Source organism: Panthera onca, chromosome B2 (genome assembly GCF_046562875.1).
Source record: "Panthera onca isolate mPanOnc1 chromosome B2, mPanOnc1 haplotype 2, whole genome shotgun sequence".
NCBI classification, from domain to species: domain Eukaryota; kingdom Metazoa; phylum Chordata; class Mammalia; order Carnivora; family Felidae; genus Panthera; species Panthera onca.
In genome coordinates, this window is record NC_138343.1 from 138895033 (window position 1) to 138912112 (window position 17080).

Genomic DNA, 17080 nt, shown 5'->3' on the forward strand with positions numbered 1-17080 from the left:
CCAATCTGGAAACATCTACATGTTATTAGAAGACAAAAGAATGCATCTGTAACTGTGGATTTTCAGGAATCTGCTAGAGAAGATAGAGAAGAGAGGCAGAACTGGGAGTATAGTTTTCACTGTGCCTCACAACTTCTGGTAGCTGTCAGCTCATGGTTGCATAATACCTTTTCGTTACTTCTGGAATCTAGAATGCGCTCGTGTGGCAAGCTCAAGAAGAGATTTGCAGTTTCAATTTGGACTGTCCTGTTAGTCTAGAGCTGTGGTCCTCACTAAGGCTATGAAGAAGGATTGTTGGAGTTTGAAATGGGCTTCACGCTTAATGAATAGACTCTTCAGGTATATGGCCTGGACGTGTTCATTTTTAAAAGCCAACACATCATTCTGGTTTTCACTGACCCCAGGAGGCTATTGCATCGCTAAGGATGTGCAGAAGCTTAAACAGGTTAAATTCACTATGGAGATTGAGAATTTCAGAATACTCTGGGACTTTGTTGTTTTGTTGACACACCATGATGAATCAACAAATTATTTTAAATCTTGTAGCCATTGTGTTTCTTTCTTTTTTAAAACAATTTTTTTAATGGTTATTTTATTTTTGAGAGAGAAAGAGCATGAGCGGGGGAAGGGCAGATAGAGGGAGACAGAATCCGAAGCAGGCTCCAGGCTCCAGGCTCCAGGCTCCAGGCTGACAGCACAGAGCCTGACGGGGGGCTCCAACTCACGAATGGTGAGATCATGACCTGAGCCGAAGTCGGATGCTTAACCAACTGAGCCGCTCAGGCGCCCCTCATTGTGTTTCTTTCACGTAGAGAAGGTATACGGTGACCTTCTAGAGGTACCCATCCAGAGGACTTGGAGGGAGTCTGGAGAAAAGCCAGACTTTGTAACTGCTTTTCTCTCCAGAGAGACCGCAGTGAGCATAGTGTTCAGTGTTGGAGATCTTGCAAAATACCATTTACCCAGTATTAAGGATTGGCCTTAAAGGAAAGTTTGCTGTGAATAGTTAAAATCTGCTTGGATGCCTAACATGGCCAAACTAGAGAGGCAGCTGTTGCAAATGAAGTGACATGTGAATCTTAATGACAAGCCTTTGCTGCAGACCTTCTCCTGGATGTGGCGATGGCTCTGGCCACCGTTGGAAGGCCAGCTTTCTGCCCTGCCGCTGAGTCTGGTGTTGGTGAGCGACTAGAGCCTTTTTCAAAGGTGATACGCAAACAAAATGTGTTCTGATCCTTGGAAGAAGGGGGAGTGCCCCCCCCCCCGAATTTGAATATGTTTCTTTACCAATTCATAAGTTCAATTTTGAAGAAGCACATAGAAATTTCAGTTGTGTAAATAATTTAGATGTGTTTTAATTTATTCAGATGTATATTTAAAAACAATTTTTTAAAGTTTATTTATTTTTGACAGAGACAGAGTGTGAGCATGAGCCGGGGAGGGGCAGAGAGAGAGGGAGGCACAGAATCCAAAACAGGCTCCAGGCTCTGAGCTGTCAGCACAGAACCCGACACGTGGATTAAACTCACAAACCGTGAGATAATGACCTGGGCTGAAGTCAGACGCTTAACCAACTGAGCCACCCAGGTGCCGCTTATATGTATGGATGGTGATTATTCTCTATACACTTAAAATAGGAGTAAAAGCTCTCTTTGTCTTTATCCCCGAAGTCCATTGGCTTTCTTTTTTTTTAATGTTTATTATTTTTGATAGACAGAGTGTGAGAGACAGAGAGCGAGGGAGACACAGAATCCGAAGCAGGCTCCAGGCTGAGCTGTCAGCACAGAGCCTGATTCAGGGCTCTGAGTCACCCAGGAGCCCACCTATCCCCCATTTGTTTATTATGTTGAGTCATTTATTCGGAATGCACAACACTGTAAAGTCACTGTGTCCATTATCCAGCCTCTGTGTGCAATTCCATTAATCTGGTTGAAGATCACAGGCTGTAAATGTGCAGGGAAATTAAAGTGAAGTAACTGGCTTACGGGTGTGCCTCCTGCCGTAAGTTGCCGTGGGTCAGGGTGCCGGAGTTCAACAAGGGTCTTGCTGTCTCGGCATGTGTGGTTTTGTATTGGGACCCCCGGCTTTGTTTTGTTCTTGCCCTCCTGATGAGGTACAGCACCATCAGACCTGGCGTGTTTAGGCAGGAGGGCTTCAGATGGGGTGAGCAGGGAAGGCTGATTTCAACCGTGTGGCACCTGCTGAAACAAATTTTTCCTTGGCGGTTTGTGAAAGGCATCCTATTTTCACTTGGATCCATGAAAACTTCTCATTTTAATTTAAGTTACCCCCGTTCTTTCCAAAACAGATCCAGCAGTGGGAGCAGAATCTGGAAAAGTTGCACATGGACCTGTTCAGGACGCGCTGCTACCTGGCCAGCCTCCAAGGCGGGGAGCTGCCCAACCCCAAGAGCCTCCTTGCTGCCGCCAGCCGCCCCTCCAAGCTGGCCCTTGGCAGGTTGGGCATCTTGTCCGTTTCTTCTTTCCATGCTCTGGTAAGCTCCTGGGAAAGGCTGTTTCAGTGGCTTTCGGGGAGAGTTGTGGATGCTCACCTTTTCCCAGCTGGTTGCAGTTCAGCTGTCCTATGACTTGACCCAGTAACTGACCAGGGGCCACCCGGGGCCGGACACTGCGGGCCTGGAGGGCGGGAGGCATCCTGCTGTCAAGAGCCCTGGCTTCTCCGCTGTTTCTTCGAGGAAGCCAGCCACTCGTAGACCGTGATTAAATATTCGCATCTGCATCTGCCTTTCTGTCTGGTAGGCTTCGTACCATCAGGAAGGTAGAAAACCCTGAAGAACAGCAACAGGTGTGTGAAGAATTCGAGGACTAAGTGAAGCGTATTTTGTTTGCGCTTCGAGGAGCCTCTCTGGGTTTTCCGAAATGGCCTCTGGGCGGCTGGCTTCTGTGGCGAGTACTGGCTCCCTCCTGGGGGTCTGCAGATCATTTTGCCCACTTGCTGCCCACCCTGGAGAGATCTGAAAGTGGTAACTAGGTTCGTGTTGTCCAGATAAGAGGCATCTGAAGGGCGCATGCGTTTCTGGTATGTGAGGCATGCGGTAGCTTTCGTGCTGGTCAGGACACAGGCTAAGCGAGCAAGGTTTATTCCAGTTCAGGCAACAGTGAATCCTGTCCCCCAAATAATGACATTTTAAGATTTTTTAAACTGTGTTTTCAATTAGGTATGTTCTCGAGATGACTCTGCTCTCCGGAAGAGAACACTCTCCCTGACCCAGCGAGCAAGAAACAAGAAGGGCATATTTTCTTCGTTAAAAGGACTGGACACGCTGGCAAGAAAAGGGAAGGAGAAAAGACCTTCCGTAACTCAGGCGAGTTCCTCGGTACGGGAGGGACAGCAGACTTAGTGGAAAATCCTTGATAGTCAGCACCTCATAAATGTTCATCATCCATTAAGAATGAGATAAAAGTTGACTCAAAGGAATGCAGCCGTTAGCACGGGCTTTTTCCAAATGACAGCACGCAAGTGGCTCGACCTCTTTTTGGCGCTTCTGTAAAGGTATTCACGCCTTGCTCACACCTGCAGCGCCAGGAACTCAAAAATAACACTAATCAGAAAAGAATTCACACTCTTCATTGCCTTTAGAATTTTTTCCCCCGCATAAGAGTGTCTATTAAAACAAACATGTGAAATTAATAGACTAACGGCAACCAAATTCTATCGATTGTGCCACTTTTCTCACTTCATCTTTATGAAACAAAGTAGGCATTTTGTCATCACATTTTGTAGATGAGTAGCCAGAGACCTGCAGAGGTGAAGTCACTTCCTCATGCTTGTTCGCACAGCGCCCGCAGGCCAGGGCTGGCCTTGACCTACCTGGATCCAGAGGTCTGCAGCATTGGGCTATTGCAGCCTGCTTATTGACCAAGCAGGGCACCTGTTCTAATATTTTAAAAATAATCTGAGCTCCTCTTGCTGAAACGGGGCCCGTGCACAGTGAAGGTTTTTAGAACATTTTGAATATTCCTGTCTGAAACATTTCCTAATGACGTTAATATGGTATAAGATGTTGGATTTTATATTGCAGGTTGATGTGTTTTTAGGATTATTATTTTTTCCAAGACTGTTGAAAAGATGAGTCATCCTGTGATATTCTTATCATTTCATTGAGAAGGAACAATGTGATTAAGGCTGACGAAGTTTTGTTTTTACTTTTAGCATGTTGTTATTCTGAATATGCTTCCGGTAACATCTTTATAATGTTCTATGGATATTTGATTGTGTATCCTAGTTTTGCGAATTGCATAAATAACCCATAGAACCCACTCCTTTGACCTGTTCACAGCCCTGAAACAATAAAGGAGGAGGGGGTTGGGCGTGGTTAGGTTGACCTAAGGGGGCGGAGACACATGAACCTTCTGTCACATGGCCTCTGTTTTACATACTCCCATACAATCTTTATATACTCCTGTATGATGGAAAGAGTGTCACATTTAAAGTTTGTGGTTCGACTTGTTCTTTAATTGCAAAGTTCTCTTGTGTTGGTTATCAAGGGAAAAATATTTCTTTGTTATCGATGGTAGTTCAACAGTAGACCATTGGTTAATGCTGGGCTTAATTTTTGAATTGAACTTCTGTGAAGTTTAAATAATGTTATTTGAGTCAAATTTTGGCTTTAGTCAAGACAGTCAATTATGTTTTTTTTTTTTTTTTTTTTAACGTTTATTCATTTTTAAGAGAGAGAGAGAGAAACAGTGTGAGTAGGGGAGGGGCAGAGAGAGAAGGAGACACAGAGCCGAGGGTCCTTAGCTCTGAGCTGTCAGCACAGAGCCTGACATGGGGCTTGAACCCATGAACTGTGAGATCATGACCTGAGCTGAAGTTGGACGCTCAACCGACTGAGCCACCCAGGCTCCCCAAGACAGTCCATTCTATGTAATGATGATAAATAGCTTGATAACTTGCTTATTTTTCTTAAATGTTGACATGTAACTAACTATATATGAGCATAATATGGTCTTTATCATACGCGATAAATGTTCTTAATGTAAGATTTCTTGAGAAAAAAGCATTTAAACATGTTTTATTTACTTATTTACTTTTTAAAATTTATTTTAATATTTAAATTTTAGTTAACATACAGCGCAGTCAGTACTGGTTTCAGGAGTACAATTCAGTGATTCCTCACTTACATACAACACCCAGTGCTCGTCACAAGTGCCCTTCTTAGGGCACCCACCTAGCCCATCTCCTGAACATGTTTGTTTCAAAAAGATACGAAATTATGATGTTTTTATTTCTATAACTGAATGAAATAGATGTGCTGTAGGTATCCATTTAAATGGCCAGCCCTTTAAAGTTTATTATTTTACTACAAAATCTAGAAGACAAAAATTAGAAAATAAATTGTTCCTTGTTCTTCTACCGAAATACAACCCCTTTTATTTATCTTTTTTAATGTTTTTGATTTGAGAGAGAGAGAGAGAGAGAGAGAGAGAATCTGAAACAGGCTCCATGCTCAGCACAGAGCCCTATGCGGGGCTTTATCTCATGATCCTGGGATCGTGACCTGAGCTGAAATCAAGAGTTGGATAGGTGTTCAACCAACTGAGCCACCCACCTCCAAACACAACCACTTTTAATATTTAGCTGTATTTCTTTACAGTTTTTGTTCTGTGCACATTCGGAACATAGTTACAAGCTTGATCATGGTGGTTTTGTGATCTCAGCTTTGAGCTCTGTTTCACATCTTCAGAAATGTGTACTGCTTGGTTAAAAACACCAAGAAGATTCAGGATTACTTGAATAATATATGGCATTATGGAAAAGTGAAATATATAACCGTATGGGAAGTAAAAAAAAAAGACACCGTTAAAGTTAAAACTTTAAATGTAGCACAGTTAACACTTAGTATAAATTCTGATGTGAAGATCCTGTAAATATTATGGAACTTAAAATTTTAAATACTGAAAAGTGGTAGCTGCCAAATGAACATTGCAGCGCCATTTCATTTGTCTCCCCCCACTCCCCCCCCCCCCCCGGCCTTTTCCTGTCCATCAGATATTTGAACCAAGTAGCAGTTAAGGATTTTCTGGAATTCTGCCATCTCAAAACTCTGTAACTCCCGTGAGGGAAATGTGCCTGTAGGGGGCAGCCATCTTGTTTTACACTGATGATGCAAATGCTAAGGTTAGCGGGCAGTGCTAGTCCAGAATCTTTATGTGAATCTGTTGAAAATAAATTTAGTATTCAGATGGTCTCTAGTGGGTAAATAAGAAATATTCTCAGAGTGTCAAGTAATTTTGAAGATCTCTCAATTCATGGAGAACCTGTCTTGAAAATGGCATGGCTAGACTAAAATCAAAATAGCGACTTTCATTTATGCATCCTGATTGCTCAGCAATACTTACCTTGTTTGAGAGTGTAGTGAATCCAAAATCGCATTTGCCCCTCAGGGTTGTCAGAGATCTCCACAGATAGTACTTCCATGCTGTGGCTCCCCAGGTGCCCTCAGTGGAGAGCAAAGGGTCATTTCTAGTCTCCAGAATGGCTCGACTGAACGGTTGCTCAGAACCGTTTCTGAATGGAATTGTGGAGTAGGGTAAAGGTTGTCTGGATGAGTGTATGCTTTTTCTTTGTTTTTTTTTTTGTTTTCAAATTCATACCTTCCCCTTAAAGCTGTGTTTTGTGTTACGGAATGATTGCGCGGTCATCTTCACCAGATCATTTCATGTTGGGTTTTATGTCCAGTGAACCTCTAAACTATTTGTTGAGGCTGAAACCTGATTTTAACAGGCTTGGGCAATTTTAAATTTTTTTTTTTTCCAACGTTTTTTTATTTATTTTTGGGACAGAGAGAGACAGAGCATGAACGGGGGAGGGGCAGAGAGAGAGGGAGACACAGAATCGGAAACAGGCTCCAGGCTCCGAGCCATCAGCCCAGAGCCTGACGCGGGGCTCGAACTCACGGACCGCGAGATCGTGACCTGGCTGAAGTCGGACGCTTAACCGACTGCGCCACCCAGGCGCCCCCAGGCTTGGGCAATTTTAATACGCTTTTGCAGAAGTAGGAAGTGTTATTTCAATCACTTAATTGGGATCATTCAGTCAATTGACAATTCGACTAGACAAAACCGAGAAATGGTTGAGTGTTACACTGTTGAGGGGTCCTGAGGGGAGGGGTAAGAGAGGTGTTTTCTGGTGATTCTCAATTATACAACACAGACAACTCCCTCTTCTGCCTTCGTGTGAGTTCGGTTCCCACTGTGGGCCCCAGGGCTGTTGAGTATGCTGTTGTTATTGTTGACCCTGCTCCCAGCGGGCTGCTCTGCCTGAGGTGTCCTCAAATGGGACAGAAAACGTCCGCCCAAAACCCCATTCCCCTTGACCTCCCATTCTCAGAGGTCAGGGGCTGCAAGAGGGGGTGGTGTGAGAGGGAATGGCCGGTGCCAGGGGCCGTGTCGCTGCGTTGTTTCTCTCTGTTCCCAGTGCTCTCCTTTTGCTAGATCTGACCAGCCGTGGGGCCACAAGGATGCCAAATCCAAATCTTCCTTTTTATAAATCGCGTCATCAAAACGTCACACTTCTATAAACAAGTGTCAGGAAACAACTTCCATTCCCTGCCCCTTTACTTCTATACCCATGTACAGCCTATTTCAAAATCCAGACGGAGTCACCATCCTCCTTTTTTCACTTGATTAAAAAAAATTGTATCGCCATTACAGGTTTCCCCACTGATTGAAAGTAGGGGATTCCTGTGAAACCTTTTGTAAGCGGAAGTGTCCTAAAGCAGAGAGGCAGACACGATTAATTTATATGGAAAAAACGTTGAGCATTCCCAGACCTCAAAAATAACCTCTTAGGCTTTTCGGATACCTTCGGGCACATCTTGCTAAAGGATGCGCAAAATAAACGGAGGTAGAGCTCAGATGCTCCCAGACACGAGACCGTTCAATGCTCAGGTGCTGAGTGTAGCTCCCAGGGAAGGAGGCTGGTGGTGCCGCTCTTGCTTGTGGGGTGTGCGTCTTGTCTCTATAATGGCTTCTTGCAAAGCAGACACTGAACATATTTTTGCTTTTCACCTGATTTCATCAAAGTGAAAATCTATAGATTCCTTTCAGTTAGCTGTAACAGGTACACATGTAGGTCTTGCATGAAAGCAAAGTAGCACATTGTGAACTGTGGAAAAGCGGGAGACACCTGTGTTTCCTTGTTTCTTACTACCTTTAACCCTTAGTGATATGACCCAGCCATGTCTCCTGGGGAGGCTAGTAATAGGGACCCTTGCTCTGTATAGTTTATATTTAATGGTTATATAGACATTCTTAGTCTGTAGCACCCTGCTAAGGATATAGTATCGCTTAATGAATTTTCCTTTCCTCTATTAGAGAATTTTTTATTTTTATTATTAGAGAGTGTGAGTGGAGGAAAGAGGCGGAGAGGGAGAGGGAGAGAGAGAGAGAGAGAGAGAGAGAGAGAGAGAGAGAGAGAGGGAATCCAAAGCAGACTCTATGCACAGTGTGGAGCCTAGTGAGGGGTTCATTCCCAAAACCCCGGGATCATGACCTGAGCCAAAATCAATATTTGGCCGCTCAACCGACTGAGCTACCCAGATGCACCTGCCTTTTGCCTGTATTAGATGTAGTCCTTTAATAATAGTTGAGAAGTGTTTGATCTGCAATACAAAAACCATAATATTAAGGTTGTATCTCTTCCCTCATTAAATAACAATTTAAAGTTCTTTAGAAGTTAAGAAATTATATCACCAAAGCATTTTTTATTAACGGAACTTATGTCAGACTTTGAAAATAAATTTTGCTGGGGAGCCTGGGGGAAGGGTTGGTTCTTAAACGTCCGATTGGCTCAGGTCATGATCTCACAGTTCATGGGTTTGGACCATGTATGGGGCTCTGTGCTGACAGCTCAGAGCCTGGAGCCTGCTTCAGATTCTGTCTCTCTCTCTCTGTCTGCCCCTCCCCCACTCATGCTCTGTCTCTGTCTTTCAAAAATAAATAAACATTAAAAAAAAAAGAAATTTTGCTAAAAAAGCTATTGATGGTCAGAATTAAGCTTAGTGCTTATTTAAATTAGGCTCAAATTACCAAATGATCTTCTTGCGATTTAATTGCTAGGTCCCACCAGTGCTATCCTGGATGAGAGGCAAATATTCAGTCTGTTTTTTAAAGCATATGAGCTTAAACATTTATTCCTATTTTCACTAAAATTTGCCTCTGGCATAGGGACACTGAAAAAATTCTTTTGACTTCTACGGCTACTTTAATGGTGTATTTATCATTTCTGTGCGACAGTACTCAGATAATTAGGTTTAAATGGAGTTGCCGGTGGAATTAGAGATATTTGTATTTTGTGTCTCTGGGACTTAAAATTCTGCCTATAGCTAGTTGAATAATATTTCACTAGTTTTCCTCTGCTAATCATTCTTGGAGAGTATTTACAAGTTGCACATCTATTTGCATATAGTCAGTGTATCATGTCCATTAGCGGCACAGAAAGGCAGCCTCTCCTGAGCCTTGGTAGGGAGGGGTCACAGGCATTTTTAAATATTCCTGTCTAATTGGTGCATCCTGTAACAGTCCCAACACTGAGTCATCCTGATTCAAAATCTGTTAAGTTTGGAGTAAAGCCAGTCTTATTTGAGCATTTTTGAAAGGACATTTTGGCGAGCCCAAAATGAAAGCTTTTCATAGAGTACTTTCTGATGAGCAATAATGAGTCGCAAGCAGTGTTCGAAGGGAGGTGTTTGTTATGGAGATAGTGACAACAAATCCCCTACTGGGGCTCTGGCCCACAGCTACCCCAGCAGCTTCACTGCAGAAATAGTGGAGCCCGGAGGCCTTGGCTGTCTGTCTTGGAAAATTGGCTTGGGGCGTCCCAACTTTCTGTGGCTGCGAGTGAATGAAGTATTGTCACATGAGTCATTAGCTCCAACGTTAGTAATGTTGGTTTCTTAAATGGAAAATGTGAATGAAACCCACTTACTCCTGAACATAACCTAGTAGTCTGTTGAAATAGAGTTAGGAGTGTGGAACCCTCCACCAGCCTACATACATGTACAGATAGATAGGTCTTTGTTTGCTTTTCAGATCAACTGATGTTTGGGCATCGGCCCAAGAAGGAGATAAACACTTTTCTCCTCCATGACATTTTACCGTTATTAAGAAAACCAAGAGCATGTAACTCCTTTTGTGTTTTCTCCTCATCTCACTTGCTAATAGACTTTCCTTTTATCAGCAACTGTGGTAGAGGGCCCATTTGTGACAGCCAGATTGTGATTTTGCTACTCACTTCCCTTCGGTGATCCAAGTAGTAATTACAAGCCATTTGATCCAAAAGCATCTGCTGTGAGAACATGCGGAGTTTCAATTTTCTCTCCTTGAGGCACACTGAGCATAAGTAATTTGACACGTGCTTTCAGGACCATTCATGGAATAGTAATAATAAACGCTTCTGTAGAAGTCACCTCCAAGGAAGGCAGACCTTAGCTAGTGGGTCTGTAGTGGCCATGCCTGTGGTTCAGTGATGATGATCCCATCATCTCGTGGATGGCCAGAGCCGACCACACGGTGGTCTGGGCCCCGGCAGCTCCCCAGGGTTTTGAAACAAAGGATGGTTCTCCGGCAGTTCTTGACAGCGGCCATTGTCGAATTTTGGTGGTTACGGCTGCTAGGATGTGATTCTGCAGTCCCGACTGAATTTCAGAATGGTGCCTTTGCATTGTACCAGCCCTTTACAGTTTATGTGCCTTCAAACGCCACTCCTCACACCAACCTCCTGACCTCCCCACGAAGCTGGAAGGTCTTAGCCCCCCTTTAAATGTGAAGAAACGGAAGCCCAGAGACGTCAGATAAGCAGCCTACCCCAAGGCTGGGATTTGACCGGATTGATCGTCTGTTATAATTTTGCCATGTTCATCTTCTCCAGGAACGGGAAACCTTGAGCGGGCTAATTGGGAAGTAGTTTTTAGTGGGGAGGATTGTGGGGAGAGCTGGGGGAGGAGGCAGGTTGGGGGTGCACAGCCTTGGTGGAGAAGCCGACCATGGGCTTCTGGATGAGTGGTTCGAAGGTGCACAGAGCGCCTCTGCAAAGGATAGTCTGGCAACAGAGCTTTCCAGACGGCTTAGTTTGTTTGCTTGCTTTCAAGATTCTCTGTTCGTCTTAGGAAAAAGAATACGGGAGAATATTTTATCTGGCTTATTGAAAGGAAAGCCATGTATATATATTCTCGGCATGGATGGACAGCACTGACCCTTGAGGGAATCAGTTTAGTTTTCACTCCAAGTGGGCAAAGCTCACGACAACGTAGGAGGTCTGTAAACACCTAGCCTTTTCTTTTTTTCTCATTCTAATTCACTAATCAGCTCCATATTCCTGGTATTTCTTTGGAATAACCAGATTTTTACCTTTCTTCAACTGCATGTTTGAGGTTGTGTGTTATGCACAGGACAAAATTGCATTTGAATTTTCATTGCAGGATCTCCTGAGAGGCTAGGAATCTTCCAGAGCCTTGGCTTTGATAGGCATCATCTCTTCCATCATTTACTCAATCTTAGGTCAGTGGTGAGACTCGGGAAAGGATTCCATGGAGCAGCTGTAGGCACAAAGCCTTGTTTAATTGAATAGAATATGAATAGTCTGTCCTTCCTTCCACTTTGGCCTTTACCTACAGCCTTTCTCTGGTCCAGGACTTCTTCCCCTTCAATAATCTCCTATTTCTTTTCTTGAAACTTAGGGAAGATTGAGTGTATAAATCTTGACACTGTATAAATAGGGCAGCTTTCACCATTCAAGCCTATGTATGACTGTGAATTTCTAGTTGCATCCAATTCAGTACCCATGTGCTGGATATGTGGTGGATGCAGAATACACTGGGTCAAGGGTCAAGGGAGACTCAGAGTTGGAAAGACAGCCTCTGCTCTCTGCTTGGGGATGTGAGAGTGGCCTGAAAATGACTGTCCAGTTAGCTGGGCATAGCTGACTGCTACAACAGGGATATAAAGACCGTAGACTCATTTTTAAAAATTAATTAATGAATTAGTTAATTTTAACATTTATTTATTTTTGAGAGTCAGAGAATAAAAGCAGAGGAGGGACTGAGAGAGAGGTAAGCACAGGCTCCAGGCTCTGAGCTGCCAGCACAGACCTCGACGTGGGGCTCGAGCTCATGAACTGTGAGATCATGACCTGGACCAAAGTCAGATGCTTAACTGACTGAGCCACCGAGGTGCCCCTATTCATTTAGTTTTAAAGTTTACTTATTTATTTTGAGAGAGGTGGGGGGGGGGGTGTGGAGAGAGAGAGAGAATGAATCTCAGGCAGGCTCTACACTGTCATCAGAGAGCCCAGTGTGGGGCTTGAACTCGTGAACCATGAGATCATGACCTGAAGCAAATCAAGAGTTGGGCATTTAACCAACCGAGCCATCCAGGAGCCCTGACAGTAGACTCCTTTAATTGAGTAGAATTAGGGGTGCGAGGGAAGGGAGGAGGAGAGACTTCATTAGTGGCGGAGGGGGTAGCAGTTGAAACAAGGCTGAGGGATGTATGGGGTTCAGCCCTGAAGCTTTGGGAAGATAAAGCAGGCAAAGGAAATGAAAATGAATAAGGTTCTGGAGGCAAGAGGGTGCTGGGAGTGTCAGGTGAGCCATTTTGTCCAGTTAGAACGGTAGTGTGTGGGTGGAATAACAGAAAAGAATCCAGAAAGGTTGTGTGTCCATTTCGTGGGGAGGTAACTGCCAGGTTGATATTTCTGTAGTGCAGTGGTGAGCACAGACTGCAGCCAGGTTTCTCGGTTTCAGACCCCCATAGTACCACCATCCCAGCTCACCGTGTGAGCTTGGGCTTGGGCAAGTTTCTAGACTTTGCTGAGCCTCATTTTCCTCAGCTGTTCCACAGAGGGTCAGGACAATGCATACAGGGGTGTTAGTAGTGAGCGAACTGATAGCATGTGAGAAGCTGATTCCATCCAGGGGCGCCTGGCTGGCTCATTCAGTAGAGCATCACGCGACCCTCGATCTCAGAGGCGTGAGTTCAAGCCTCATGTTGTGTGTGGAGCCTACTTAAAAAAACCAAAAAGCTTATTCCATCTGGCCCCGTGTAAGGCAGGTGCCCTGTGATGGACAGTGAAGGATGGGGACAGGAGGGCAGGAAAGTTGTGAGTTTGCATTTCTCGTGTGCCCCCTCCCCCGCCACCTGTCGCTCTTCAGTTACATTTTTCCTGCTCTGCTCTAAAAGTGCAGGATTAAATTGCTTTGCAGGAGTACTGGACTTCCTTCCTCTTGGCCTGGCTTCTTGTGTGGTTTCTTACTCCGCAGTGACCTCTGCTGGGCTTTTACTTTGCTTCCGAGCAAGCGTGGTTTGAGAGGTGAGGTCCTTACCTTTAAGGCGGTACCTGCTCATTGCTGATGCACCTGGCTGAAATCACTTCCCAGAGACACAGTATCCGGAGGTTGAATCAGAGAAGGATAAGCCATCTGTATGAGATAGGATCCTTCAGGGGAAAGCGGGTCTGTGCTGGTTTCCTGCTCCTTGGCTCCAGGCATGTATCTGTTCCTCTCTTTTTCTCTTTTGGTTTGGCACGTGAGGTGGATACTCATCCTGGGCTATGATCATCTTCCCAGAAAATGACAGATCCATGACAGATCTAGAAACGTCACTGTAAAGAAGAATACCGCAGTTTCCAAAAGGCAACACAGACAACTTGATTCTTCCTTTGCTTTTCTTAAACCTGTTCTTTTGAAATCTTTAATGTACCTATTCTACTTTTTTAATCCTGCGTTGGAGGAATTTTTGCTCTGAGGGTTTTTTTTTTTTTTAATGCATGACATTCAAAGTAAAGTCATCCATTGATGATAACTTTAATGTATGATAGGTAGGATATAATAATGTGATCGTATTGAATCTATATGTAACATTTTCTAGTGCGTCGGGTACTTTCACATCTATATTTTTTTGCTTGCAAAATCTGTATTAATGAACTTAAGTAATTATATTATTAATATCCCCTTTTACAGAATAGGAGACAAGGCTCAGTACGTGAATGTCCTGTCCTACTATTAATTAAACGGTAGAGTAACTTGAACATCAGGTTTTTTTTTTTTTTTTAGTTTTTTGTTAACGTTTATTTATTTTTGAGACAGAGAGAGACAGAGCATGAACGGGGGAGGGTCAGAGAGAGGGAGACACAGAATCTGAAACAGGCTCCAGGCTCCGAGCTGTCAGCACAGAGCCCGACGCGGGGCTCGAACTCACGGACCGCGAGATCATGACCTGAGCTGAAGTCGGCCGCTTAACCGACTGAGCCACCCAGGCGCCCCAGGTTTTTTTATTTCTAATCCCCAAGTCTTTTCTACCAGGCTAGTGTAAGAACCTAACCAGAGGACAACATTTCCGAGTTGCTTAATAAATGTTAACCGTTTTTGTTTATAAATCATGTTAGCATGAGGTTATCAAATTACCATGATAATGGGGTCTAGGGAAGTAAATATCTTTGGGAAAAGCTTCCTTTTAAAGGTGCTATGTTTGGAGATGATGATTTTTAAGTGTCTAGATGTGAAATAACTGAAAGAAAGAAAAAAAAATGCCTCCAGGATTAGAGACTGATTTGAAAAAAGCAAGTAGAAATAAGAGAGAAGAGACACATGCTTGGATTAAGTGCAGTTCAGGTTAAATTGTGGGCAGGCATCAGTGGCCATAAACAAGAGCGTGCTGAAATTCACTGGGGTCAGGAATGCAGATTTCACAGGGCCCTTGTCAACAGGCAGTTCCAGACCCGCGAGCGTGGATGCCAAGCCCGCTTGTAGCCACAGTGTCGTGTTCTAACTTGGGCTGAGTGGCAGATGGCACGTGGCTAGGACACCGGATGAGGAATCCATTGTCTTCCAGTCAGCCTTCCTGGGCTTCAGTTTTTGTGGGTCCAGTGATTGAAGAGACACCGGGCTTGTCCGTCCCAGAGGTTTAGGAGAAGCCAGACATGGCAGAAGAACTGCGGCAGGGCTTTCTATAAAATACACAATGAATCCGAGGGACATTTTTTTAGTAGTGTCTGTCCTTTGTTTATCACATCTGTCTCTATTTCCTTGTGGTGTCTGAAAACAGGTTGATGAACTTCTGCATATATACGGTTCAACGGCTGATGGTGTTCCCCGAGACAACACATGGGAAGTCCAGACTTATGTTCATTTTCAGGATAATCAAGGAGTTACTGTAACGATCAAGCCAGAACATAGAGTAGAGGATATTTTGACTTTGGCGTGCAAGGTAATGGGTTTGGCTGCAAAACTGTGTCTCCGTAGAAATAATCGTTAATGTTGCCCTCCTATGCCAAAAGATTAACATCTGTTAATCAACATGCTTATTGATAGTCCTGTTTATTAACTTAATTCACATTCTCCTCTTCCGTCTTTTAGCAGAATGAGTTGTTAGGTTATGGCCCCTTGCCTTCGTGAAGAGAACCTGAGCTGTTTTACTGAAATTTATATACGCCTTTAGAATTAAATGGAGATGTATTAGAATAATTTTTAACATCTAGAATAATTTTGAAGACGGTTGTTATTGAAATTCCTTAGAGACGCTGCTCTGGAAGAAAGTGGCATAAACTTGGAAGTAGTTTGATTTAATCCTAAACAGTTTTACCGAGTTTCTCCAGACTGAACAAGTAACTTGATACACCATTCACAGTTGCGGCCTGGAGATTGTCATGAGATGATGTTTCACTCATTATTCAAACTAGGTTTTCCTTCCGAAAAGAACATTTATGCCAAGTCTTAAAAAAACTTCTGAGAGAAGACTCCACGTCAGAGCAGGTGTTTTTAATCCACCAGGTGGCGTAGCAGAGCTGAGCTATTTTTAAGGTTTGAGAGAAAATGCCATCAAATACATGGTAAGAAAAAGCATGTAGACTTTGGTAACTCTTTACCAGGTACACAATAGGTGTGGATGATCTTTAATTTGTTTATCTTTTAATTTTCTTGCTTTGACTTCAGCCTTAGGATACCATTTATATATGTAGCTTGCATTCTTATGAAAATTAATTTCCTTTCGCTCTGTCATGTAAGGTTTTTATTCAGACAGCCCACAATATTGCTTTATACCCACAACGTCAGTTATGAAGTTCATAAGTCTTCTAGATGCTAGAGGATGCCAGAAGCAGTAGTGGGTCAATTAGATCCAGTTACATAGGCCTGGGATCAATTCCTGAACGAACAAATGAGTGCGTGCATATACCCTTTCCTTTTGAAAAAATTTTGGAGTACGCAATCCTAATTCTGTGATTGTTCACATTTCGCAAATTAGTAATGAGAAACAACTTCAAGCTTGGTGAAACCAATGTATAAAAGGATAGTATTTGCTGAGATGGTAAGATCTATCAGGTGTATACTACCATAACTTCTTAAAAGTACATCTCCTGCCTTTAGTGACAAGCAGTGTCATTTAGAGAAAACCTCTTTATTAAAAAAAAATTTACTGTTTGTTTATTTTTGAGAGAGAAAGAGACAGAGTGTGAGTGGGGGAGGGTCAGAGAGAGAGGAAGACACAGAATCCGAACCAGGTCCAGGCTCTGAGCTGTCAGCATAGATCCTGACAAGGGGTTCGAACCCATGAACCGTGAGATCATACCTGAGCCAAAGTCAGACCCTTAACTGACTGAGCCACCCAGGCGCCCCTTTAGAGAAAACATTCTTAAAAATAATGATCTGTGCCTTCTTTCTTTTTTTGCACATTTAAATTTGAACTCTTATATATGGGTTTAAACTCCACAAGCCACATACGGTATCTCCTTCAGGAATTTCCACTTTGATTTTGAATGAACCATGATGAGTTTAGAAAGAACATGCAAAATCTGAGTAGCTGTCATTTTCTTCACAGATGCGGCAGCTGGAACCCAGCCACTATGGCCTGCAGCTTCGAAGATTAGTAGACGAAAATGTCGAGGACTGCGTCCCTGCGCCATACGAATGTATGCAAGAGCAGGCAAGTGGTGTGCATTTAGAAAGGCTTTAGAAAGGGAACTTTGAGCCCCATCCATGGCCTCTTGATTTTAGAAGTATGTGGTTGGGGGGGGTGGGGGGCGGCGGGGGCGGGTCTTCGTTTGAATTTGGCATCTAGTT

The 17080-nt window shown here is 43.6% G+C and overlaps 1 protein-coding gene across 14 annotated transcripts in view; it reads left to right on the top strand.

Moving 5' to 3' along the window:
* TIAM2 (TIAM Rac1 associated GEF 2) overlaps positions 1-17080 on the top strand; it is a 323817-nt gene that overhangs the window by 238939 nt on the left and 67798 nt on the right. For 13 of the 14 annotated variants that reach the window (XR_013555828.2, XR_013555829.2, XM_078447496.2 and 10 more), the window contains 4 exons: positions 2309-2494; positions 3179-3337; positions 15069-15230; positions 16839-16943. Coding sequence is in view for 12 of the 14 variants with exons in the window: in XM_078447496.2 (XP_078303622.2) it covers positions 2309-2494; positions 3179-3337; positions 15069-15230; positions 16839-16943 (612 nt within the window). In the remaining 2 variants the exon portion in view is untranslated. The remainder of the gene's footprint in view (positions 1-2308; positions 2495-3178; positions 3338-15068; positions 15231-16838; positions 16944-17080) is intronic. The other variant, XM_078447501.2, reaches the window with a different exon arrangement.